General features: G+C 52.3%; 7 protein-coding genes across 7 annotated transcripts; 3 read left to right on the forward strand and 4 right to left on the reverse strand.

The window, feature by feature from the left end:
• Positions 1 to 585: 585 nt before the first annotated feature.
• PG985_005450 (peptidase M16 inactive domain-containing protein) lies at positions 586 to 3,819 on the forward strand (the record flags this gene model as incomplete). Its single annotated transcript, XM_066825219.1, has 4 exons — positions 586 to 855; positions 916 to 1,755; positions 1,816 to 3,451; positions 3,512 to 3,819. 4 exons carry the CDS (start codon positions 586 to 588, stop codon positions 3,817 to 3,819), a joined length of 3,054 nt encoding a protein of 1,017 aa, XP_066688379.1.
• A 2,554-nt stretch (positions 3,820 to 6,373) lies between these two features.
• PG985_005451 (F-box protein) lies at positions 6,374 to 8,529 on the reverse strand (the record flags this gene model as incomplete). The annotated part of the gene is made up of 2 exons (XM_066825220.1): positions 6,374 to 8,254; positions 8,311 to 8,529. The coding sequence occupies 2 exons, from the start codon at positions 8,527 to 8,529 to the stop codon at positions 6,374 to 6,376; spliced, it is 2,100 nt and encodes a 699-aa protein (XP_066688380.1).
• Positions 8,530 to 10,927: 2,398 nt separating this feature from the next.
• Positions 10,928 to 13,332, forward strand: PG985_005452 (uncharacterized protein; the record flags this gene model as incomplete). Its single annotated transcript, XM_066825221.1, has 3 exons — positions 10,928 to 12,682; positions 12,749 to 13,259; positions 13,310 to 13,332. 3 exons carry the CDS (start codon positions 10,928 to 10,930, stop codon positions 13,330 to 13,332), a joined length of 2,289 nt encoding a protein of 762 aa, XP_066688381.1.
• Positions 13,333 to 13,567: 235 nt separating this feature from the next.
• PG985_005453 (putative calcium P-type ATPase) lies at positions 13,568 to 17,808 on the reverse strand (the record flags this gene model as incomplete). The annotated part of the gene is made up of 2 exons (XM_066825222.1): positions 13,568 to 14,324; positions 14,345 to 17,808. 2 exons carry the CDS (start codon positions 17,806 to 17,808, stop codon positions 13,568 to 13,570), a joined length of 4,221 nt encoding a protein of 1,406 aa, XP_066688382.1.
• A 758-nt stretch (positions 17,809 to 18,566) lies between these two features.
• Positions 18,567 to 20,345, reverse strand: PG985_005454 (uncharacterized protein; the record flags this gene model as incomplete). The annotated part of the gene is made up of 3 exons (XM_066825223.1): positions 18,567 to 19,149; positions 19,302 to 20,081; positions 20,197 to 20,345. 3 exons carry the CDS (start codon positions 20,343 to 20,345, stop codon positions 18,567 to 18,569), a joined length of 1,512 nt encoding a protein of 503 aa, XP_066688383.1.
• A 1,738-nt stretch (positions 20,346 to 22,083) lies between these two features.
• Positions 22,084 to 22,881, reverse strand: PG985_005455 (uncharacterized protein; the record flags this gene model as incomplete). The annotated part of the gene is made up of 1 exon (XM_066825224.1): positions 22,084 to 22,881. One exon carries the CDS (start codon positions 22,879 to 22,881, stop codon positions 22,084 to 22,086), a length of 798 nt encoding a protein of 265 aa, XP_066688384.1.
• A 1,703-nt stretch (positions 22,882 to 24,584) lies between these two features.
• On the forward strand, positions 24,585 to 24,881 carry PG985_005456 (uncharacterized protein; the record flags this gene model as incomplete). The annotated part of the gene is made up of 1 exon (XM_066825225.1): positions 24,585 to 24,881. The coding sequence occupies one exon, from the start codon at positions 24,585 to 24,587 to the stop codon at positions 24,879 to 24,881; it is 297 nt and encodes a 98-aa protein (XP_066688385.1).
• Between the last annotated feature and the right edge of the window lie 187 nt (positions 24,882 to 25,068).

Here is a 25,068-nt window from a genome sequence, read left to right on the forward strand (position 1 = left end):
TAGTGTGAAAGGGGCCAGCGATGTGATACCATAAGTTGCGAGACTATTATATGATATTTTGTCTGTAAAATATCGAAAGAAGGAGGGAAAAAGGTTGGGCGGTAGATCGCCGAGGGATGGGTGCAGACCGCTGTAGCGGGCAAATAAAAGACAGCTCTTCACTGGGTACCCTTCACAAGAACAGCTAATGGCCGGTTCGGTTCCAAGGCGCCTGAAAGCCAGCTCTGGGCAAGGGTATCACAGGACACGTCCCACCTACTTGCATATGGGAAGCGAATCAGCAACGCCTCAAACGTGCTACAGGGGCATTGAGCGCTATTTACCTCCCATGGTTCTAGCGAGGTCCCTGGACCCATTGGCCCAGACAGATCTGTCACACGTTGCCAACCGTCTTTCTTGGGCAGAGTAGGCGGTCGCATAAATATAGACTGTATGACCTTTCCCCTCCTCCCAGCACTTGTCTTCCTTCTTGTTGACCACTTCCATGCGTTGATTTGAATTCTGCCACACTCTCACACCTTCTGACGCGTTATATTACACCCCCTGGGCTCGAAAAGCATTCAAGTCTGAACCCACTCCTGTTCCATGGCGGAATCTACACCCCCCCAGGCTGCGGTTGTGCGTCATGTCCCGATCCGGATCAAAAGCGAACAACCTGTAGACCGGGTTGCGGACAACCTGGAGACGCCTTTACTCGATGACCGCAGTTACCACGTGGTTCGTCTGTCTAATCATTTGGAATGCCTTCTGGTTCACGACCCGGAGACGGACAAGGCAAGCGCAGCCTTGGATGTGAATGTGGGCAATTTCAGTGATGAGGCGGATATGCCGGGCATGGCTCACGCCGTGGAACACGTAAGTATTGTTGTTTTGCGGAGATGTCGTCATCAACAGTTGCTGACTGACGCGGCTTAGCTCTTGTTCATGGGGACGAAGAAGTACCCGGTGGAAAATGCATACAACCAGTATCTCTCGGCGCATGCAGGCCACTCGAATGCCTACACTGGCGCAACTTCCACAAACTACTTCTTCGAGGTAGGCGCAAAGCCCAGTGAAGGCGAAGACGAGTCTCCCTTGTATGGCGCTCTGGACCGGTTCGCTCAGTTCTTTATCGAGCCGCTGTTTCTCTCATCGACTTTGGATCGTGAGCTTCAAGCTGTTGACTCGGAGAACAAGAAGAACCTACAGAGCGACCAATGGCGGCTGCACCAGCTCGAGAAGAGCTTATCAAACCCCAAGCACCCCTACTGCCACTTCTCCACAGGAAACTTTGAAGTCCTCAAGACCGAGCCGGAAGCACGCGGTATTGACGTGCGCGCCAAGTTCATGGAGTTCCATGGAAAGCATTACTCGGCAAACAGAATGAAGCTGTGCGTGCTCGGCCGTGAACCTCTTGATGTCCTGGAACGCTGGTCAGCAGAGCTTTTCTCGGCTGTGCCCGACAAGAACTTGCCCCAAAACAGATGGGAAGATGAGGTGCCGTTTGCGAAGGACCAGCTGAAGTGGCAGTGTTTTGCCAAGCCTGTTATGGACTCGAGGGAGCTCAACCTCCTCTTCCCATTCATGGACGAGGAGAAGCTTTACGAGTCACAGCCAAGCCGGTACATCAGTCATTTGATGGGACACGAGGGACCTGGTAGTGTTTTCTCCTACATCAAATCGAAGCGCTGGGCCAATTCGCTGAGCGCTGATGTGTATGCAATCTGCCCTGGCACTCCTGGTGTGTTTGGCTGCCAGGTTCGACTCACCAAAGATGTAAGTCCCCCCCCCCCCCTGACATCATTAAATAGCCCCTAGGCTGACTCTGAAATACAGGGCTTGATGAATTACAAGGAGATTGTCAAGGCTTTCTTCCAGTACGTTGCTCTGCTTCGAGAAACGCCACCGCAGGAATGGATTTTCGAGGAGCAGAAGGGTATGGCCGACGTGGACTTCAAGTTCAAGCAGAAGACACCAGCCAGCCGTTTCACGAGCAAGATTGCCGCCGTCATGCAGAAGCCACTGCCGAGAGAGTGGCTGCTTAGTGGACAGAGCCGACTCAGGAAGTTTGACGCGAGTCTCATTGAAATGGGGTTGGATTGTCTTCGTCCGGACAACTTCAGAATGACTCTGGTCTCCAGAGACTACCCTGGTGATTGGGACCAGAAGGAGAAATGGTACGGAACCGAATACAAGGCCGAGAAGATCCCCGAAGAGTTTCTCGCGGAGATAGCAGAGGCCGCCGATGCTGATGCCAAAACACGTCTGCCTCAACTGCATCTGCCACACAAGAACCAATTTATCCCGACCAAGCTGGAAGTCGAGAAGAAGGAAGTTAAAGAGCCTTCCTTGGTGCCGCGCTTGCTGAGAAACGACAACATAGCCAGAACATGGTTCAAGAAAGACGACACTTTCTGGGTGCCGAAGGCGAACCTCATGGTTAGCTGCAAGAACCCCATCATCTTTGCCACCGCAGAGAACTCGGTTAAGGCGAAACTGTACACCGACCTCGTATGGGATGCCCTGGAGGAATATTCCTATGATGCGGACCTGGCAGGCTTGCAATACAACGTCACTCTGGACTCTCGGGGCATGTTTGTTGAGGTGTCAGGCTACAATGACAAGCTCCCAGTCTTGCTGGAGCAAGTTCTGATCACCATGCGCGACCTGGAGATCCGTGATGAGCGCTTCGACATCGTAAAAGAGCGTCTATCGCGTGGTTACAAGAACTGGGAGCTTCAGCAACCATTCACGCAGATCGGGAATTACATTTCATGGCTCACCTCCGAGCACGACTACGTCGTTGACCAGCTCGAGGCGGAGCTTCCCGGCATCACGGTTGAAGCTACTAGGGCCTTCCACAAACAACTCATTTCCCAAATGCATATCGAAGCCTACGTGCACGGCAATTTGTATAAGGAGGATGCCCTGAAGCTGACCACAATGATTGAGAACACGCTGAAGCCTCGAGTGCTACCCAAGGATCAGCTCCCAATCTTGCGGTCCCTATTGTTTCCCGCTGGCGCCAACTATCTTTACAAGAAGACGCTCAAGGATCCTGCAAACGTCAATCACTGCATAGAATACTACCTCCACATCGGCAGTAAGGGTGACCGCATGGTGCGAGCGAAGACCAAACTGCTTGACCAGATGATCCACGAACCTGCTTTCGACCAGCTGCGCACCAAGGAGCAGCTTGGCTATGTTGTTTTCAGTGGCCTGCGAGGCTGCTCAACAACATATGGCTTCCGGTTCATCATCCAGAGCGAGAGAACTTCTGAGTACTTGGAGTCACGTATCGATTCATTCCTGAATGCCCAAGCTACCGCGTTGAACGACATGAGCGACTCCGAGTTTGAGAGCCACAAGAGAGCCGTGGTAGTCAAGCGTCTCGAGAAGGTGAAGAATCTCGACCAGGAGACCGGGCGACACTGGGCCCAAATCGCCAACGAGTACTATGATTTTGAAGCTGGTATGTATCTCAATCCCTGAAACCGATAATGTGGACTTGATAACTAATACCCCAATTTAGCACAAGAAGATGCAACTCATGTGAAGCGCCTCACGAAGTCTGACATGATCGACTTCTACTCATGCCATATCCTACCGTCCTCGCCTACTCGAGCCAAGTTGGCGGTGTATCTGGAGGCCCAAGGCACAAGTGCCAAGACCCAGGAGGCGGCCTCTTCCGAGAAGGAACCAGAGGTTGTACCCAACAACGGGACTGTTCCCTACTTGATCGAAGACGTCAGAGAGTACAAGTCGCGGCTGGTTGCCAGCTCTGGAGCCCGTCCGATACGGGAGCTTGTCGAGTTCGACGATTTTGATGCCAAACTGTGAGCTCTATATTGAGGGACTGCAATGGTTGGCTACCAATGGGCGTTCGTAGCGGTCCCATGCGGCATACAATGGACATACTGCTAGAGAACGATAGTTATTTTGGTTGGTAATGGATGCTATGAACATTGCTCTTGGTCTGAGTCTCTCCCGTTCGCCACTCATTTCTGATGGTGACAGGAGCTCTACCACCGATTCCTTTCACCCAATTCGTTCCACAGTTTTAGGTCGCATTCGAATGAAGCTCTGTGATGCTAATGAACCAGATCTTCATTACTGAGGCGAGTGACATGGATGTGAAAAGAGAAGTCGGGTAGCCTGTTGGAATGCCCTGGAGCGGTGGGCACCCACCCGAGGGGCCCGGCAGTGGTGGGCCTGGGCCAAGGACCTACTCCAGGCATCAGTCCACCAGCCATAGTGGTGCAATAGGCATGGGCGATGTCCTATCTGCGGAGCAAGAGACGCAGTTCCGAGCTGAATGCCCTGTAAACTTCTCAGTAGGCATTGCGCCCACGTATTTCCTATCAAGACCTGTAAGCAATGCAACACCTTCGCTTGCTACCTCCAGCTATGGCACTAGGCCTGGAGGTCGCTTACAGGCTCTTGCACCGCGGCCACTACCTCGACACCACCTTGACCGGTGCCAGATTCGCTTGAAAGGCCGTGAGCCAGGTCTATCAGGTGCAACCGCATTCGACTCGCACTGGACAGAGGAATCGGTCGAATCGGTCGAATCGGAAACAACCCGTTGAGCCGAGGGTACACGATACCGTGTCAGTACATGCATGCAATATGCGGGCCTAATGGCGATGGCCCACCGCCACCGCTTTCATCCCCGACTGCCAGATCATACGCCACTTGCCAGTCCGCATCGCGTCTCGTGGTTACCATCACGAAGCTGCGGTAGCTTGTGCCGTCGGCCGTTTCCCCTGTTCTTGGCGTCCTTGAGCCAGCCCGTCACAATCCAGGCTACCCACTCCAAAAAGCGCCATGCTCTCCACGGCGCTGCACACACGGCGGATACTTCCCAGTACATGCAGCCATGCCTCGTCAGCGGTAATATCGCGCCAGGAAGCCATCGCGTCACTGCACCACCCTATCGTACGCACCACACCCTGGCATGCGCTTCGTAGCGTAAGCACCGGAGATGCCCTGGATAAAACTGCTTAGATGGCTGGTTCACACCCAGGGAAGACCTGCAAAACAGCAGAGCTTATAAAGCCGCGGGGTCCCTACGAGACGCCTGTTGCCACTTGTTCATGGCACCTCATTCTCTCTTCTCCAGGTAGCAGCATTTGTCCGTTTCCAACAACAAACACCATGGCGGTCGCCAACAACTGTGCCCACTCTTTCAAGATGATCAAGTCCGACAGCACACTGATCCAATGGACATGCAACTTGTGCCATTCAGGTCCCTCTTGGTGGATTTTCGAATGCCGGTACTGCAAGGTCCATGCCTGCCGTGCCTGTGTCCACAACATTTAGCCGATGGGAGATGGCTCTGGTGCGTGAAACAATTTGTGAAGACGCTCGACGTATGGCTGACCACGGTTCAGGCTCTGCGTCCCATGTAATCAAGAGGGCTGAAGGCGAATGGCGTGTTGGGAGGTTGGGGCTCCTACGTGATAGAACTGAGCGCGGAAGGTGGCGAATGAATGCGCCGGGCTTTGTCTCGCGTGTGTGTAGCTCATATTACATCTACTATAATACAGGCTTTCCTTGGTCTGAACACCGCATTTCTATCGTGAGATGCATATGTTCTCGCACCGTCCATACTGTACCATGCTATTCCTCGCACTCGCGTTGCTCCGGATCTCGGTGCCGACGTAGCCAAATTGCGAGGAGGTACTCGTACCGGGCCGGCAGGCTTTGATAAGGAGTCGTTTGGAAAGGAAGCCCCCATCCACTGAACCTACGAGCTTCGCTGTAGGGTTGAAGCACCACAAGACCGGGACCTGTAGGGAGCCGGCATTGCCCCCAGTGGCGTGGATAATTGAACGCTCGTCATTGGTTGTGGATATATTTCCTGATGGTCTCGGGGGTTCGTAAATCGAGCTATTCGTTCAGGGCCCAAACTAGAGCCAGAACCATCACACTCTCTTGGCCACATGACGACACGATTGTGCGTTGCTTTTCCTTTTCCTTGCCTCCAGCACATGGAACACCCGAGTTTTCGAGGTGCCAGCAGCTCTGGAGATTCAAGCTACTACCCAGCGTCGGCATCGTCGGCCTGAGGCATTATAGCCTCGTGTGGAACATGCCTTTAGTGACGTTGGAGATCGCGGGCCAGTTGCCAGTTGCCAGTTGCGTAACAGCATCGTGGCATGTGCAGTCAATAGACCGCACGATATCGCGTTTGGGTAGCAGCCGTACTGTCCTTCGGTTCCATATTCGCTTTGAGAAGGACTTTCGAAGAGTAACCTGTCCGTGATCGATTTTGCGACTACCAAGTGCATGGCCCCTAAGCATACGCGGCTGTCCCAAGCATGCGTGACTTCTGAATATGCTCCGCCTCCCTACGTCGCTCTCCGATCCGGACATCAGAAAAGTCGACTTCCTAGACATATTGCCAGCTGAGGTGCGGGTGCATGGCGGTTTCGGTTCTGGCCCACACACTGGGCCCCTTCGTGAGTATAAACGCATTAGGCAGTGATGCGTCGCTTGGAGATCTGGAGCTTAAGGCGCACATGTCGGAGACGCTTGACAGCAATTTCGGAGCGACATTCTCGCCTACAGCATCGTGATCCAGCCTGAGCATGGTATTTCCTTGGTCTCCAGGAGCGAGCCAAACTTGGCGGTATGCTCCCTCCTGCCCTCCTGCATGCCTATCGGCACTGCCACCTAAGTTCTCGTGGGCTTCTGGCGAATTGACCATGGGAAGGGCGTCCCCGCCTGTTGTATCTGGTAGCTTCGCAGCTGGGTCGAATGACAACCAGACAAGGACTTTCAGTGAAGTGCCCGACCCCCCAGTGGCATAGACAATCGATCGCTCATCATTCACCGCGTCGATACCCCCCTGGTGATCCTTAGGGTTCATAATGTGACATATCCGTTCCAAAGCCGGATCAAGACAGGGGGGTTCAAGTTCCCCTGGCCACATCATGATACGGTTGTAGGATTTCTCTGTCATATCGCTTCCCGTTATATTTTGGTCATTTGAGCTTGTTGAAACTTCTGGAAGCTCTAAACATTTTGTTGTTATCTTTTTGCCAGCTCGTATGCGAAGTCGCTGTGTACAGGCCGATGATGGCAGACGGTCATCCACCAAATCGAGGAAGGTCCCACAAAAATAGAAGTAGGAGCGAAGGTGCGTTTTGCTCAGGCCAAATATTGTACCATCTTCCCCAGCATGAACACCCCGCGGAGACCGTTGCGTTGGAAGCATGTAGTTTGGGTTGCTACTCGACTCGAGCAGCATTGTCAAAGGATCGTCCGGGAGGTTGTTTGCAATGTTGTTTTCCAACTCTTCATCTGCTGCGCCTTCACCTTGGTCTCGAAAAATAACGTTGGTTGAATAGTAGCTTCGTCGATTTCCACTTTGTCCGTTCAACCATTCTTTGCGGGATTCTAAGATCTTCACTTGCCCTGTCGCTTCGTCCTTCTCGAGCTTCAAGAAACCCCATCGATCGTCTATAGGGCCCTCCGCATGCTGTCTTCTCCAACTATCTTGTTTCTTCATAATCTGTGTTTCATCAGGGTCCGGCTTGTCGAGACGGAATCGGAAACAGTAGTAGTAGGACGTCCAGTCAATCTCTTCTACTTCGAAGGCTGTTTGGTTCGACAATCCGTAGAGATAGCCGTCAATAATCTCGAAGCAGACAGTGGATCCGATCTCGTAGCCGACAACGTTGGACAGGTGAAACTTTCTCCTTGACAAATGGCGCTCGGAGAGGTCGAAAAATCGAAGCACCCATTTTTGGAAACCGTCAGGTCCATACTCGGAATGGGTACCGTAGTAGAGATAAGATCCGCTGTTTCGGACGAATAATCTGATTGTAGATTCGAGAAGAATTGACCCGATCAGCTCCTGTTTTTCCGTGTCGAAAATCAGAAGCCAATTTTCCGGATCGGGGAGGGCGAAAGAGAAAAGGCAGCTGGTGATTCCTTCGGCAGTGTGAATGACACTAAACGTGTAATCGTGGCAATTTTGAGACCGCGGGATAGCTTCGGCTGTAAGTCTGGGTATGTCGATTACAATTTCGTGCCCGGAGGGATTGTGTAAGTCCAGGATCCTAAGCCATCTTTGCGTCTTATCCTCGTGTACGTAACACAGTTTGCCACTTGAATAGAGATACGAGTCGGCAAGACCGACCATAGCCACGATATACGGGCGTGCTTCCGCTGTCGCCCTTCGTCTTTTGACCAATCGCCTCAACGCTCGCGCATAGCGGCCATCCTGTACTGCTTGCTGAACCTCCAGCGAGTATGGTGCTTTTGCCTAGTCGAGATCAGTAAGCCGTGTTCGGAAGACCCGGCATTTGGAAATCGACTCACAAGAACAATGGCTTTGCAGAAGCTATCTTCGGTTATGATGTAATGGAAGTGGCGGGAGCAGAGGGACAGGTCGAAAACCTCCTCAATGCTAAGGCTCATAGCGATATTCGCCATCATCTCGTAAGGCAATTTCGTCAATCCCGGGGAAGATAGCCAGACCACCATGGCATCACTTCTCGAAGATGATGTGCCCGCACCTGAAGTGGCAAGCCGCTTCATCGTGCTGAAAGAGCCCAAAGCCGGGCGCCGAAGCCGATACCAACTGAGCTAGGCTTTTGTCGTAATACAGCTAAGACGAGCCTAATTCGATCAAGTCGGGAGCAGTCAATGGTCAAGTAGTTGGGGTGATCGCGAGCTGCTAGGCGCGAATTGGACCGAGGCGCAATCCACGCCTGCCTCCTAGGAAGTCGCGAGATGTCGCTAACCAAACTCGACAGTGCAACTGCTGTTGGCGCCCCGAAGGTAATGTTTCGAATTGCCAGGTGGATGGAGGCGAACGAGAGCACAGAAACAAGAAAGGTGGCCGGCCCAAACTCCCCAGCAGTTACAGCCTTGTCGTGAAGTCGACCGTTTCAGTGGAGCCGGCCATGCCATTCTCTGGGGTTTTCCGCGGACTGGTAACAGCAGGTACAGGAGCTGTGGGTCGGGTACACCACACCCACAGGGGTGGCGATTAGCGTCAGAACTTAGGCAGGGATAGGCCTCGGGCACTCTGCTGTTGGCGGCTAGGCGGCAGTAGCCAATCTGCTTACATCGTTGGCCTCCACATTGTTCACCGGGCCAGGACCGCGCGGAGCTTTTCTAAGCACTCCCTCTGACTGCGCGCGAGAAGCAAATGAAGCCGAGTTTGGCTTGATCAGTGCCCGGGCGTCACTCTCGCTGGGCTTATTGAAAATGACACGGTCGCCGCGAGGTGGGAGAATGCACTACGAGTGTACTCGGACGAAAGACGACCAGGGCCAGGCTGGCTCCGGGGATGTGTGCGGGGCTGCTCGACGCAGGACAACACATGCAGCTAACAGTCTGGGCTGAGGCCCTTCGCGAACACTGCCCACCGCTCTCGGGCGACTGTCACGCAGTGCTATCACCATAATTTGCCTCCAGAACCAATCGCTTCCAGGCAGGTTCAGCGACGAGGCCTTGACACTCAGGAATCGGGCCATGCCAGGATAGAGCCACGGTGACTAGGGGAAGGGGTTGTCGCTACTCAATCAATTACAATGAATACCTGATGCGACTGCCAAGAAATTCCTGTATCCGTTCTGCTAACGAGGTATCTGCGCTCAATCATCCAGTTCTGACTGGCTTCCGGCGCAAGTCGCACATCGTTGCTCATTAGAGGGGAGTCAGTGAGCGCCCAGGGTCATCGTTCATTCACTTGAGGCCTCCCAAGTCTATACCATTGAGGTCACCATCATTGCGTATCTCCTGATCATGCTCATTTTATTCGTCTTGGCCACAGGTCAACAGGGCCTTCTCAACCTAACTTCTTAGCTGGAATCATCTCCTTCATTCTCTAGACCGTGTTGTCCTTGCTGTTCACGTTGTCTTAGCCTCCTTAGTTGCCGGTTCGGCGGACATGAGCCCCCACCATGCGATACCTAGTAGACCAAAAACCGTAAAGACCCCAAAGATGACTTGAAGTGTCCGACACAATGCATCCCAAATCTTGCGCATGTCGCCTTTGATCTCCTCAGAAGCCGACCAGTATAGACCGAGAAGCACAAAAAGCGCAAACAAGCCACATAAGCGACGCCAACCTGATAGCAGATTGTGAATTAGAGCCAAGCCAAAGGGTAATATCCCATTGCCAATCAAAATCTTACTTTTGGGTTCCATCGATGCCTTTTGTTCATGGTAAGATACTATTTGCTCGACAAAGGTCAAGAGGACATACCATAATGATATATCCACAACGGGATAGTGGTTGTTTAGGGAATGTAGGAAAGTGTATAGTTAAGATGTGATAAAATGTATAAGAGAAGAACTATGAACGACAAGAGAGGAGCTTTATTTATTCAATTCCACGACAGTGGACCTACGCGCCCGGCAACACGCCCGGCAACAGCAGTAGCCGTTATCGGCTGGTTAGTGCCGTCACCACCGTGTGCATTGGTCTGTATGTTCCCACACCCCGCGGTCGATTACCAAGGGTAGAGTTGGGCTAATGAACCCATTCAACAGTGCCTGTTACGCGCCGCTTGGGGATAGCAACACCGTCTGATGCGGCCGCGCAGGCTAACTTGAGCTGGCACTGTGTAGTTCCTGTGTCTGCGGGCGGGAACCAGCGCGAACTCGAATATCCGCGTCTCTTGGCCAACAAAGCTGAACATTGTCCACCATTTTCGGATATTCCCCTTTCAGGGGTTCCTGCAACGCTGTTATATGAGCACCTGGCAGGGGTCAGGTGAAGCTTTGCCGGCAGACTATTGGGCCGGTACATCCCCAGCCGCGTTTCTGGACACGGGCTTGATCTTGTCGTCTGGTGAGGGGAGCGCATTCGTGACCCCAATACTTGTCTCTTTGTCAAAGTCTCTCATTCTCGCCATAACACCGCGTTGCTGGACGTCAAGACATTCGCATGTGTATTGCAATCACGCTGCTTTGGCCAGCAATCATGAAGAGGCAGTTCCTAAACTGGAGTAAAACTGTTTCTCAAGACGCTTTGTTTCAATGGATGGAGCCAGAGAAGCCCCTCAGCACATCCGTTGAGGCGGCGTGTGTCTGCAAATCACAAGACGACAATGAGCTTTGCAGCGAGGGCTCGAATTGCCTCAATCGCATCACGGAGACGTATTGCACCCACCACGCCTGTAAGAACCAAATGCCCAACGAATGTCCCGACATTTTGATACACAATTTCGGTTCCAAAGGCTGGGGGCTCAAGTCAACACGAACGATTCCGAGCGGCACCTTCGTATGTCAATACCTTGGTACGACCTTGAACGAGGCCACCGTTAGGAAACAAGGCGAAAGCAACTATCTCTTGCGGCTCGGGGACATTTTCCTTGACGCAAAACAGCAAGGCAATCAGGCTCGGTTCTTGAACCACTCCTGCGACCCCAATTGTGACCTGCTGAAAAGGAACGATGGGGACCGACCTTGTGCTATCATCATCACAAATAGAGAAATACTTCGAAATAACGAACTCACTATCAACTACAGATGGACTTCAGGGGTCGAATGCCTCTGTGGAGCTCCAAATTGTACAAAGGTCATCGGAAGGTCGTCAAAGGAGCGAAGCCAGGACCGACTAAACCGAGACGACGACGATAGCTTGCGGCTCAACGATTCCACCCAAACACCTCGACTCAGGTCTAGCCTAAAAAGGCTTCCTTCGCCATCCCCTGGTGAAAGTCGCAGCAAAAGGCCAAGGCAGGCTCAACTGGATGTGCCTCCCGTACTGTCAACTAGTTGTGGCAAATCATATGCCTCGGATGTCGGAGGATTGCCGAATAATCAAGACAAAAACAACTATCAGCAGTCAACGATGCGACGGCCTGAGGCACGGCATAAAGACCAGACCATTTTGCACGAACCGCCAGCATCGTTGGGAAATAGACCAGATCCGCGTTCGCCGTCAGCAGTCTCTTCACCTAGAAATGACGACTCATATTTCACGATACTGCGTGTACTGAAGTGCAACCTATCGAAGTTCCAGAAGCGCTGCAATGAGCGAAAAGGCTCTCGTACTAGTGGCGTAGCGAAGCCTACCGATGAACCAGCCCCAAATCTCAATGACCCAACCTCCATCGCTTCACACGCCATAGCTAATCCATCCGCCCTCACCCTTGGTCCAGTTTCCTCCACCAGAGATAAAACCGCTTCTCCTGCCTCGAGTGAGGTATCCGGAGCTGGAGGGACAGAGTTGATTCTCGACAACCGGGGCAGCAACGCTCGAAGCTTAGACTCGTCCGGTGAATTGATAAACGGACCGGACGGCGTATTAGTAGCAGAGACTATGATTGGGGGATTGCGAAAGGAGCGAAGTCAGGATAGAGCAATCCTAAACAACAACGAGGAGTTGTTACTTAACTCTGTAATACCCCCTGAGTCGTCGGCAACTGATCGTGTCGGACCACATGCCTCGGATGTCGGAGGATCACTACAGGAATGTGGCATCGATAGCTGTCAGCAGGTGAAGAAGCGGCAAACTAGGGAAACACTGGAGCCAGATGACAGGCAAACAGAGCGATGTGAGATTACTCCCTTTACACCTAGCTCACCCGTTCAAGCCTCTTTTAATCGATCACCTCAACCCACGGCGTCATTTGAGTCCGAGCTCTTGGCTACTTTTACGATCATCAAGCGCCACCACACCAACCCAAATTTTAGCTCACTTTCAGCTACAACAAGGGGAAGCAGAAGCAAGGTAAGTTATGACTTTCTCGCCGTCAAAAAGTAAGGAGCAGCGAGCACACCCTGACCTACTCTACAGTGCGACCCCCGCCACCACAGTGGCCTTGAGGAAGTCAGGGATATGTCAGCAGTCAATTCATCGACACAAAAGTGGGTGCCGCTTCCGGCTCAACCAGCGAACAGCGCTGCCTTCCATCATATTCACGCAGGAGACCCTGATGTCGAAAGGTCATCAGCCATGCACGGATTGCCAGCTTCGTCTAGCCCGATTGCCGGCTCAGATGCGAATGGAGAAAACAACATGCTACATCATCTAATAGAGAGGTCTAAAGACTTTGACTACCCCAAATCGCAACTCTCTACGTTTAGATCATCTAGTCAACCAGGACCCTCCGAGAGCCAGGGCCCTTTGTCAGCTCTCCAAACAGATAATCATGATTTGCGCCTTGCACCAATTCTTGCGGACATGGGAAGGAGACACCAAAGCGAGCTTCCCAAAATCACTCAGCTCGTCAAGCTTCCTGCAAATCCCAATGACCTGACCTCCATCTCTTCACAGGCCCCTGATGATTCTGGCCCCTTCGCCTGTGGTTTAGTCTCCTGCGCCAGTGGGACGAATCTTTCTCCTACCTCACGTCAGGTGGCCGAGACCGAGCGGACTGACTTGATCCCTGACGACCGGCCTGGGCCGCCAGTGTTAGTAACAAAAGTCACGATCCACTCACGTATAATAACTTTCTTTTGAGAATAACTCTTATATGATATAAATGGTATAACAATGTCCTGTATCTCTCGTTCATGACATTGCAGTTTGTTTTGCAATTATGAGCACCATTGGGCCCTCTACACTCTCGGGCTCCTCCGTAAACATAGGTGCTGGTTCACCCCCTTGTTGCTACTACGAGAGGGTGGAGGGTTGCGGGGGCTGTCCAGCATTCGAGTCGTCGCCATTCTTCTCAACGGGCTTCCAGCCTGCTGCGATACTTCCCGCGATAATGCCGGCCATGACGGTAGGCGCGCCCAGTGCGGAATTAGAGCGCGATCTCATCGAGCGCGAGCGCTTGCGCGAATCTGGGGTTGGTGTAGGTGCCATCGACCCCACGCTGTCCTCGCGGACCGGGGTCGAGGGCGTGAACGGCTTGTTTGATACTGAGTTAGATCGAGAGTGGACGGGACTCTTCGACCTGGATCTGTTAAGCAGCATCTCTCTAGGATGTTGCATGGCGAACTTCAGGTTGTTGAGTCGTCCACCCTTGATGCGTTTCAACCAGGCAAGTTCATCTCGAACTTCAGTAAACGCAGCTGGGTAGTAGTTGAATCGCTCTTCGTCCGACACAGTCAGGCCCGGGAGGCGGGGCGACTTCCGTTTGAACTGCTCCGGGACAAGGCTCGCAAGCAGACTGTCAGGAATCAATCGAATAATGGCGCCGACAGGGATGGAAAGGATTCCGAGGAAAATAGCGTATCCCCATTGAGCTCCTGTCTGTGGGGGTGATTTCTGGCCATTCATGTCAACTCGTACGATGTTGAACGCGTCGCCACCAACGAAGATGATCAAGACCTGGGCACCGCACATGAGCGTGTTGATGCCAATAAAGAACCAGTTCTGGAAGAGACCCTCGAAGATATTGAACTTGTTATCGAGACGACGGTTACTGAAGTTACAGTTAGTCACATGATCCAAATAAAGATCCGTTGGGAGTAATAGGACAGGGCGATTGATACTTGCTTCCACTGGTTGAAGATCTGCATCCATACGAATGTATTGAATACAAGGGTGTTCAGTTGAGCCTTCTCGATGTTATCGTCATAAGACAGAATGCTAGGAGATCCGTAGTATATGAGAAGTGTGATGACGAGCTGATAAATGGCCTGTCCGATGATCATCTTCCACATGGTAACGTAGATGATGCTTGAGCCACGCGGTTCTGGCTTTCGATCTAGCACACTATCTTGAGGGGGGTCGGTAGCGAGGGCAAGAGCGGCGAGAGTGTCCATGATCAGATTGACCCAGAGAAGCTGAACAGCAGTCAAAACGGACGATTCTTTATCGCTGGAAACAGCGGTGACAAATGTTAGGATGACGGCAGTGATGTTGACTGTAAGCTGGAACTGCAGGAAGCGTTTCACAGCATCATTGACAGCGCGACCCCACTTCAAGGCCTTGACAATACTGTTGAAGTTGTCATCCATGAGGATGATTGCAGAGGCTTCCTTGGCAACTTCAGTACCAGCAATGCCCATGGAGAACCCGACATCAGCAAGCTTCAAGGCGGGAGCATCGTTCGTACCATCACCCGTTACGGCAACAGTCTCACCCAGGTCTTTGAGGCGTCGAACCAGGATACGTTTGTCTTCGGGGCTGGAGCGGGCCAGAACTTGAAGTCGGGGGATGATAGATTCTTGCTGCGTCCTCGAGAGATTACGGAATTCAGGTCCTTCCATAACAAGACCCTCGGGTTGCAGAATACCACATTCCTTGGCGATTGCTTGTGCCGTCAACTTGTTATCACCAGTAACCATGCGAACCATGACACCAGCTTTCTGGCAGCTCAGGACGGCATCGGAAACACCCTCACGAAGCGGATCTTGGATGCCGACCATCCCCAGGAAAGTCATTCTCTGAAAGATGTCATCGAAGTTCACTTCGCCGTCAGATCGTCGGGTGCTTCGCGGGGGCCACTTGTCGTAATCGCGGAACACGATGCCAATAGTTCTGAGAGATCTGGAGGCATAGCTGTCGATGAGGCCACGAACAGTTTCGGCGCTCTCCTCGCTGAGAGGGACTCGTGCCAAGTCCTGAGAGGGGTCGCGCAACATTTCCGTGCATTTTGCCAGTAGAATCTCAGATGCTCCCTTAACGTAGAGACGGGCCTTGCCGTTGGCCAGCTGCACAACAGCACCCATGCATTTCCGGCCGGAGTCAAACGGGATTAGCTGCAAGACTTTGGCGTTAGAGCGTTCCTCGCTAACAGGGCCCATACCAAGATGCTCCTTGGCAAATGTAAGAAGGGCCGTTTCCGTTTTGGAACCGATGAAGGTCTTCACGCCATCAACATCGCCCTCAAATGCGGTCGAGTTAAGAGTGATTGATTTCAGGAGCAAATCCTTGACTTCCTGCCCAAGAGAGTTCACAAGCTCCTTAGCGGTAGGGCCAGTAGTGGAGTTGTCGCTATCGCCGCCGAAGCGGTGACTGGTTCCAACTGTTCCAGATACGACCTGCATTATATTCTGCGTAAGGGTTCCGGTCTTGTCTGAGCAGATCGTGGTAGCGTTACCCATGACCTCGCAAGCCTTCAGGTGCCGCACGAGGTTGTTCTCTCGAAGCATACGAGTTGTTGCAAACGCCAGAGCAAGTGTGACAGCGAGAGGGAGACCTTCAGGGACAGCGACGACGATGATTGTCACAACGACAATGAAGATGTTCAAAAAGTTTTGGCCCTTTTCCGCAGGCGTGGCAGGGTTGTGAGGCAGTGCCACGAGGAACTTGATGAACAGGACGAGAAACAGCAGTAGACCAGCAGCACCGCCAAGTTTGGCGATATATTCGGCAATGACGTTGAGCTTGGACTGGAGAGGCGTGATCTCTGGATCTTCATCCAAAGCCATCATGGTCTTTCCGTAGCTGGAATAAATGCCAGTGGACGTAGCCAAAAACGTACCAGCTCCTTCCATAACTCGTGCTCCAGATTGAATGAATGGATCTGCCTTCTTCAGATTTTCGCCGTTTTCGATAGCAGCATAGACCTCGTCGCCACCTCGCTTCTTGATGATGTCGGATTCACCAGTTGCTTGGGACTCATCGCACTTGACATTGTAGCCCTGGATCAGAATACCGTCGACAGGAATCAGGTCACCGGGTTCAAGGTGCACGACGTCTCCGGCCATGATGTCGAATACGGAAACTTCGACGGTCTGTCCCGATCGCACAGCCCTCACGACTCGATCTTGCTTCTTTTTGTTGAGTTTGGCAAACTGGCGCTCCTTTTGCCAATCGTTCAAAGATCCAACGAGTACAACAATAACGATAGCCACAATAATGGCGACACCTTCTACCCATTCAACTCCTGGATGCTCGGGGTCGTGTGCGGTACCGAAGGTTTGATATAAGCCGATGGCCAGGGATACAACAGCGGCAATAGAAAGAAGGATCAGAACTTTATCGTTGTACGTGATCCATACAAGCTGTAAAAAGCTCTTGCCCTTCTTCTCGGGAATCCTGTTGTCGCCATAGACACGTTTGCGGTCGGAGAATGCATCGTTGATTTCGTGGCCGGCCGTGTTGGTTCTAGCAATAGGCGTCTCGGGGCTTGGGCTCTCGACTCCTTCTGTCGTCAACTTCGCGTCCTTTTTGGCCACATCCTGTAACGATACAGAACCATCCAAATGCTTTTCATCCACACTCAAGCCTGTATCCCGGTTGGTGCGAAGGCCCTTCTCCATGCCAGAAAGACCACCGAGAGCATAGAATGCAGCCAAAGACTTCGGGTTGAACATTTTGGTAAGCTGTCCCGGACTATACGCAAAGGGATTGTTTTTCACTTCGAAGTCAGCTTCCCTGCCTGCGTCTGGCTTTAGAGCATCCGCATCCTTCATGATTTCGTCGTTGTTGGCGTCGCCCGCCATGCCACCAATCTTCTCGCCCCTGTCGGGTTGCCACGATGCCGTCTGCGCCACCGTCTCGCCCTCGTAAGAAGCAGAAGCAATAGATCTGTTGCCATCCTCACTGTCCACTGAGTTCTGCCTTGGCCGGTAATTGTTGGGCACCGCCAAGAAATTCTGCACACGATCGTTCCCCCTCGAGGTGACGGGGCTGGAGACATTATGGGGGCTCTGGGGCCGGCTGTTGTCGCTGTCGAAAGATCGGGAACCGTGGTAATCCGAAGTCGCTGAGGCACCGGAGGGCTGCCGTTGAGGCATGACGGTCGAAGCCGTCCAGCTATGGTTCAATGGGTTCGAGGTTGACGTAGGACTCGCCGTGTCGACGGTGGGAGAGATAGGAGAATGACGGTAAGATGCAGCAGCCGTGGGGTCCGGGTTATTGTCTTGCGATGCGCCAACTGCTGTGGTATTTATGGTGATGGTCGGGGCCCGGGGTCCTCGGGGTGTCGCCGCGTCGTGGTTGGTAGAGTCGGCCATATTCGCGAATGGCTGGGTCTAGAGATGATATGGGAAATGAGAGAATTCCAGATGCCGGGTGTGGAATGCGTCTGCCTCCTCGTATGGCTGTCCGGTCACTCTCTCGTTTGCCGCGTTTCACATAGCCTTCCTAGGGCACTGGCTTCGTAATGATACCATCAAATCTTACATAAGCGATTGCGTATTAACGTGTTGTTGTCCCTTGAGTTTGAATAACAACAACAAATAATGCTATAATTAGTGACCACGAAGAATGTGAAATGCTCAGGTGCGCCGGTTGGTAGAAAATGGGAAAACAACAGGTCGAGGGGAAATAATCCAAGGTTTGTATAATGTATGTTAAAGAGAGGACGGCAGGCGAAGGTGCTGTACGGGTGCTGGTACCAGCAAGTACATGGGATGTATTGATCCAGGCCAATCCGATCTTTAGCAGCAAGCAAGTGCGATCGGTCGAGGGGGGCAGTGCAAACAAGCAGTGCAACAAACACCAAGTTTTGCAAAGAGGGAGTTTCTGAATGGAGCAACCCTTGCTTATCCATACTCTAAACGAGTGGTTGGTTTCTCTCTACCCTGTTACCCCCTCCCGCTTCTTTTCCCGTGAGATTTGATCTACCGTAGTTCCATGTCAGGTCTATCGCTTCCCTAAATAGCTGGCCCGAGTTTCTGCTTGCGAGTCTCTATCACTTCCACAAACAGCTTCTCCGCCGCCTCCTAATGACCCTGCTGGTTATGTGCAAGGCTTACCATTTCTATTGCTTTCAGACTATCTCCGTGCGCCCGCCCAAGTATCTTAATCTAAGCTTCTTCGCATCCTCGGCCCTCTTCTGCGCTTCATACCCTCGCCCCATGAGCCAAAGATACCATGCGGCTTTATAAAGTATCGAAGCCAGTCCTTTTAAAGACGCTTTATCCTTTGGCCGCTGCGCTGCCGCCGATACGGTGTGTGGAAGAAGCGCCCGGCATGTTGCCCAGTTCTTATATGCTCCAGTAGGGAGCTGGATATCGAGACGACGGATAAACTCAGATTTCCACCTTTCCTGTTGTCCCTCGGCTTCAAGCCATCGTTTCGTAGCCAGCTGAACCAAGCTGTGTATCTCAAACGTCTTTCCGTCCTCAACTGCAGAGATAAACGAGTAATCGCGCAAACTCGAGACATCCGATTCGACGTCTTCATCGCTTGATTCTTGGTCGCTGCCCGAACCGTCCAAAGCAGGGCTCCGTCGGTATTGGGCTGGTCTACCAGTAGCGCCTTCCTTCTCACCTGAGGCCCGCAGGAGACTCTCAGGGATACCTTGACGATCGCAAAAGCTCATAAGCGAAAGTAAGTTGGCTGCGGATGGTCTAGTTTGACGGATGTGGTCGAAGGAGATTTGCCATGTAACAATAATTGAATTTTTGGCTTCCCCATCTCGCCGTAATTGCCCGGCTTCGTAATCAAGAAGAGTCGCTCTCTTCCGGTCGCTCTGTGTGAATTTCTCGAGGTATTGTCGCACTGAACAACGCGGAGCTCTCTGGGCGATGTAGGCTGTCGCTTGGACGATGGACTATGCACAAGGGACTCAATAGCCTCAATGTCTCCCTGCCTGTCTGGCTTTCCTAGCTTTTCCTTCGCCAGGGTTATTGCCTCCGCCTGATGCATGGGATCGACCGTGATGGTATTGCGTAATTCGGCCAGTTTGGACGCCACATCTCTGCTTCTGGTTGTGATCAGGATGGATCCATGTTGGCAAGTAGGAAGATATGAGACGAGCGGCTGACTCTGACCGTCTGAACCATGCTGTTGCCCGTCGCCATTACTAGCGGGGTTATGCAGTAGAAAACTGGCTTCATCGACGTTGTCGAGTATAAGCACCCATTTCCCACTCTTCTCGCCACGTAGCCAATTGTATATTATATAGAAGTTGGAAGATGTTCGTTTGAGGGTTCTTTCGTCCGGGTAGCTTGAGGTAGTCAGCAATGTCTCGGAAGCTCTGCTCGTAACGGGCTGCACTACTCGCGTGGACCCAAAAAAAACCCACGTCTCGGGCGATTGGTCTCGGACTCGGTAGACGTACTCGATGGCGATCTGCGACTTGCCGACTCCGCCCAAGCCGACTAGTGCAGTTCGCGAAGCTGGCTCGCTGCATAAGCGGTGGGCCTGGTCGAGGATTGTGTCCCGTTGGACGAAGTCGCGATCGCGATTAAAAGGAATGACGGCTATCGGCTTGGGTGGGGTTTCTGGTCGTTCTGGTTCTGGTTTGAACCTAGCGTTAGCGTCACCTGGATGAGGACGGCTGCAGAGAGGGATCACTGTAACAAAAAGATAATAATATAAGATAAACATTTTCCACTCAAATCACCCCTAATTCGACCATTTTCGACACCCCCAAGGCCCCCCCATAAACGTACATATGTACCTTTTCCAGCTCGAACGCTGGCTCGAATGCTGGCTCGAATGCTGGCTCGATTGGAAGGGTCCGGTTCGACCCCGTGCTGTGTTCCATCTCCCTCGTCGCCGACCGGGCCACACACTTTCGAGCCAGCATTCGAGCCAGCATTCGAGCAGCCAGCCTTCGAGCAGCCAGCCTTCGAGCAGCCAGCCTTCGAGCAGCCAGCCTTCGAGCAGCCAGCCTTTAAACCGGATCTCGCTCTCGGTCGGTGACTGCCAATTGGTCACGATTGACGTCGATTCTCTCCCATCAAAAGACGTCGATGCCGACGTCCCAAAGGTACATCCAGCCTATCGATAACGATAAAATTGGCCGGAATCAAGCGTCGGGGGGGTCGATGTATCAAAATTTTAGCGTAAAAATGGCCGTCTAGTCTTTTTGTTACAGTGAGCCCTCTCTGCAGCCGTCATGAGGGGCTCTCGTAGCGGCAACATACCTGGAGCGTTGTTAGAACAAAGCGGGTGGAAAGCCAGGTAGACTAGTAGGAGCTCTCCCGCAATCAAAATTAAACTAGTCAACCCTCCAAATAGCTTAACATATGTTTTATGTACACCAACTCACTACTTCGTACGCCTAAAATGGCCGAAAAAAATTATATGTTCCCGTGAGCAATGGCGGCTTCCTTTACTTTGATGTTTAGGCGGGGGAACTATAAGAGAGTGAAGAGAGGACGCTGGTTTCGCTAGCGACTGTATCTGACACAACAACGTGATTGAAGGGCACAAAAAGACAAGTACCCGTGTCACGCTGGCAATGCGCTGCACAACATATGCCGATGACCGACGACCGACGACCGACAACATGAGTCAAAATTTGCCACGCATGGCAGCGAGCACAATATGTGCGGGCACAAGCTCGCAACTTGGGCACGGCACCATGACAACAGTTACTACTAAGAATACCAGTTGAGGTGACCGTCACTTCAGTATTGCAAGAGAGACTGCAGCATAGTGACACGGTTGTTATTCACTGCTTCGAATGACCAACGAACCCCGAAGTGCGCCGGCGCACAGTGACTCCCTATGGCCAACGAGGCTACCCAGTCCCCACGAGACCGGCGTGGGAGACATTGCCATCGCACGATAAACGCACCCCACCGATAATTCTCCGCCCGATAGACGAGCAGAACTACGTGATTCAATGAGGAAAGAGTCGATGAGGCCACAAAGACCTGTCCATTTGCTGAGAAATGGAGCACCAACGGTCGGCACTATAATGTCAGGGGAGGCTGCACAATTCCACAGCCAAGGTCCATCATGTCAGCGAATAGCCCAGTCCACCGATATCCAATATCCCCTCGCGAAGCCTTATACCTGATCGAAAAATGTGTCGCCCAAGGGACCGGCGTCGGCCACGGGAACGAATCGCTCACTACTACGCCGCTCGCTATCAACTACGGCTACTGCTCCCGTCAAACTTAGTTCTTGGGCAACAGCTACTTTCCAGCCACTCATTGCTCGGGTAGGGCAATCTTCCACCCAGACGAGCAGAGATGCTGTACCTAATCCGTGTTATTAGACACTTTCGAGGTGCGGGTTGTTCTTTAAACCTCGCCGCGGTTGCCCCCGATTTCTACGTACATGCCCAAATGCAATGAAGCCGCCCGGATTGGATCGTACAAGATAGAAAATTGCTTGCTTAGAAGAAGAGGAAAATGGTCGCCGAATAATTATTGATAAGAAGAAAGGTTTAATAGTAGTAGTAGCAGTAAAAGTCGTCCGTGGCCGTCTATTCCATTCGTCTCCGTCTCGGCCCCCTGCTGGATAGGACTGGACAGAATAAGTTCCTTTCCGTCGGTCCATAATGCAGTGTTTCGAATCCAACAAACGCATTTCTGTAGAGCGAGTCAGGCGTCTTCCATTTTGATATGTTGGGCAGGAGAGTTACTCTCAACCTCTGGGGACCTGGGACCAACCATCCAGTCCTGCTGCATCGCGAGCCACTTGCTCCAGTTCGACTCGGCGCTCACAATCTCCTTCTCCGTCACGTTCTGCAGTGGCCGGAAGGAGGGGATGCTCAGGTTTTCCCTCGTGTCGTATTGCGACTTGACGTCGAGCCAGCTCGCGCTCTTGGCGGCGAACAGGTAATTGCGGCGCTCCACCTCGTGCATGGGCCCAATGCCCAGCGCCCAGCTGTCGCCGAAGAAGCCGTGCAGTACCATGGGAAAATCGAAACCTGTCACCACCAGACGCCTTATATAGGGGTTGAGGGTCACGGCGGCGGGGACCTGGCCGGGGGACGGCATAGGCATGGGCAACTTGCCCGCCGCGTGCGTGGTGGCCGACAGCATCGCCGAGAACGAGCCGCCCCCGCCGCTCATCCACGGCGTGAGCATGGGGTCCTGTGCTCTTTGAAACGGGAGCTGGATGTTGATGAAGGCCGCTACGATCTGGACGGGCAGGGAGTGCTGCGCGTGGTCCAGGAAGTATCGGACGCACGACTGGAAGTGTGGATACCACTCGAGTATGTCGAATTGGCTGTGGTTCTCTTCCATTGGAAAGAAGCTCGACGGAGGCATCTCCAGACCGCTGCCCCGTGCTCCAGCAGCGACCGATCCTGACGGCTGCGGCGAGGGCTGGGCCTGGGGGTAATGGAACATGGGAAACGAGGATGGCCCACCGCTGCCATGTGGAAGAGAAGCCATGGCTCAGTAATTGTTCAGATTTCGTATTTATTGCTGGTTTCTCCAAGAGTCGGGCGGAGACAATCATTGAGGTCGAATGGGATCGGCATGCCACACCACTGCCTTGGCGATGCGGAGCTTTCCGGAACAAAGAAGTTCAATACCTGGCCAACCTGGTCAGTGTCAGGCGACTTGAATATGCACGGTGCGTCTTCATTTCATCCTATTGACACGGAACAGGCTATTTTGTTGCATTCCATGTAACTGATTGGCCCATGCACTGTCTCGCAATGAACAATGTGATTGAACCGTGGTTTAATAATACCCACTAGCGCTTTCCCAGTCCCTGCCTTATCGCGGAGGGTTACAGTCACATTCAGCCATGCTGTGTGGCCTTAGAAGGCTGGCAAGATCGACACGGTCAGGTGAGTCAACTCGCAAGTCAGGAAGCAATTGTCTGAACCATGGAGCTTTCGCTTTTCAATCTTAGCTGTAACAGAACTGTGTATTTGTCGCTTACATACTAGGAAGGAAATACCTGTTGGGCTTGCAGGCGTTGTGACGAAAGCAAACCGAATTCTCGCCAAACAATACTACACGAAACCGAAAACGAATTCATCGAACACCTCATGTCGTGCCACATAGGCTATTGGAAACGAAACAGAGAAAGTACCTCGCAGTGATCCACTTCCACTTCACGACATTTAGAAACCAGAAGCATCGAGTCTGGCACGCCTAGTAGAGCGGCAGACTCGATCCAGAGTCGGAGACAGAACAGAACGCAGCTATACGCGAAACCTACTAAGCGACATTGGCTTCCAATAAACGAGGCAGTATTTACGGAGATGGATCCATAGAAACGTTGCTGAGGCCCCGGGAGTCGTCTTGGCCAGTCTTTTATTAGGCTACAAGGCAAATACAGCTACCTTGTCGGGCTAACGGTGGCGGCTGAGAGAGAGGCGCGGTAAATTTTGGACAGGGAAAAGGGCGGCCCGATGTTGTCACTGCTGATGGCGATGAGCGACCGAGGGCTTAGGTCGATGAAGACGTGAGAATAGGGCAATAGTGATATTACAATAGCTTTATTCTGTTTCGAATTATGTGCTGATTTAATGCTAAAGCATATAGTCTAACCGCTAAAGGGACAATGGCCCCTAGTTAATTACGTGTTACTAGTACTATTATATAAATTACTGTCGTACTTGTCTCGCCGAGCAACATACCTGACTACATTTTGTGCATTTTGTGTAGAGCGAAGGGCCCTACACTGTCCTGCCCGTAATTTGTTTCGCATGTAGCAGCGCATGAGCCAACTCTGCTTGCATTTCCAATTGCCTTTGACGGTCCTTCGGCATTACCCAGCAGTGACAAGCGAAGACTTCCCAGCTTCAGTGGTTTCACGATCTAACGTCTATCATCACAAGACTGTACATTAATTACGCCGTTGTTATTTTTAATCCTTTGAAACAGCCAAGGCGTTGGCATGGCTGGGTCTTACGATACCTATCAATCGACCAGACCGAACTTCCAAACCCCCTTTTCGGTTAGGCACTGAGATCGTTCCGAGGGCCGCATGGTGGTTGGGATGAGCTAATCCCCTTGGGGTTTTGGGATTTCGTTCTTTGGCCGAGATGGCGTATGCAAGATGTTGCAACAATCGTCTTTGATTGGTCAGTTGAACTGACGCAGCTCAATATCAGACCGTCGCCCAAAGGATTCCTTCCATGTTAAGCAAGGCCCTTTTCAATCACGACCACCTTGTTCTCGTCCTCCGAAACCCTACTTCTGCATATCGCAAGCACATGGCTTCGAATCTAGCTATGGCTGATCTTACATTCGTCCAGTACACCGGTGAGCCCGTACGGCGGCAGTCAGCACGTATCCCTCGTGCAGACTGGGAGAAGAAGAGCCGGATAGTTGACCTCTTCCTGATTTACACACTGAACGAAGTCATCAAGAAAATGGCCGGAATTGGATTCCAAGCAAGGTGTCCATCTGGAACTCATAAGTCGACCGGCTAATCAGGGCCTGGTCCAACCCAAAGCCGTCGACAGTACATCTATCATCTTGGGCAATGGAACATCAACAGATATAAAAACAAGTCAAGACAAGCAGTCGGGCGCAAATGATATACCAATCGGCAGGCGGAAGAATGGCTGTTAAAGACCATCACCATTAATTATCCACAATCTCGGAACACGATCCTCC

The sequence above is a fragment of the Apiospora marii genome (genome assembly GCF_038362585.1).
Source record: "Apiospora marii strain CBS 49790 chromosome Unknown utg000003l_segment0_segment0, whole genome shotgun sequence".
NCBI classification, from domain to species: Eukaryota; Fungi; Ascomycota; class Sordariomycetes; order Amphisphaeriales; family Apiosporaceae; genus Apiospora; species Apiospora marii.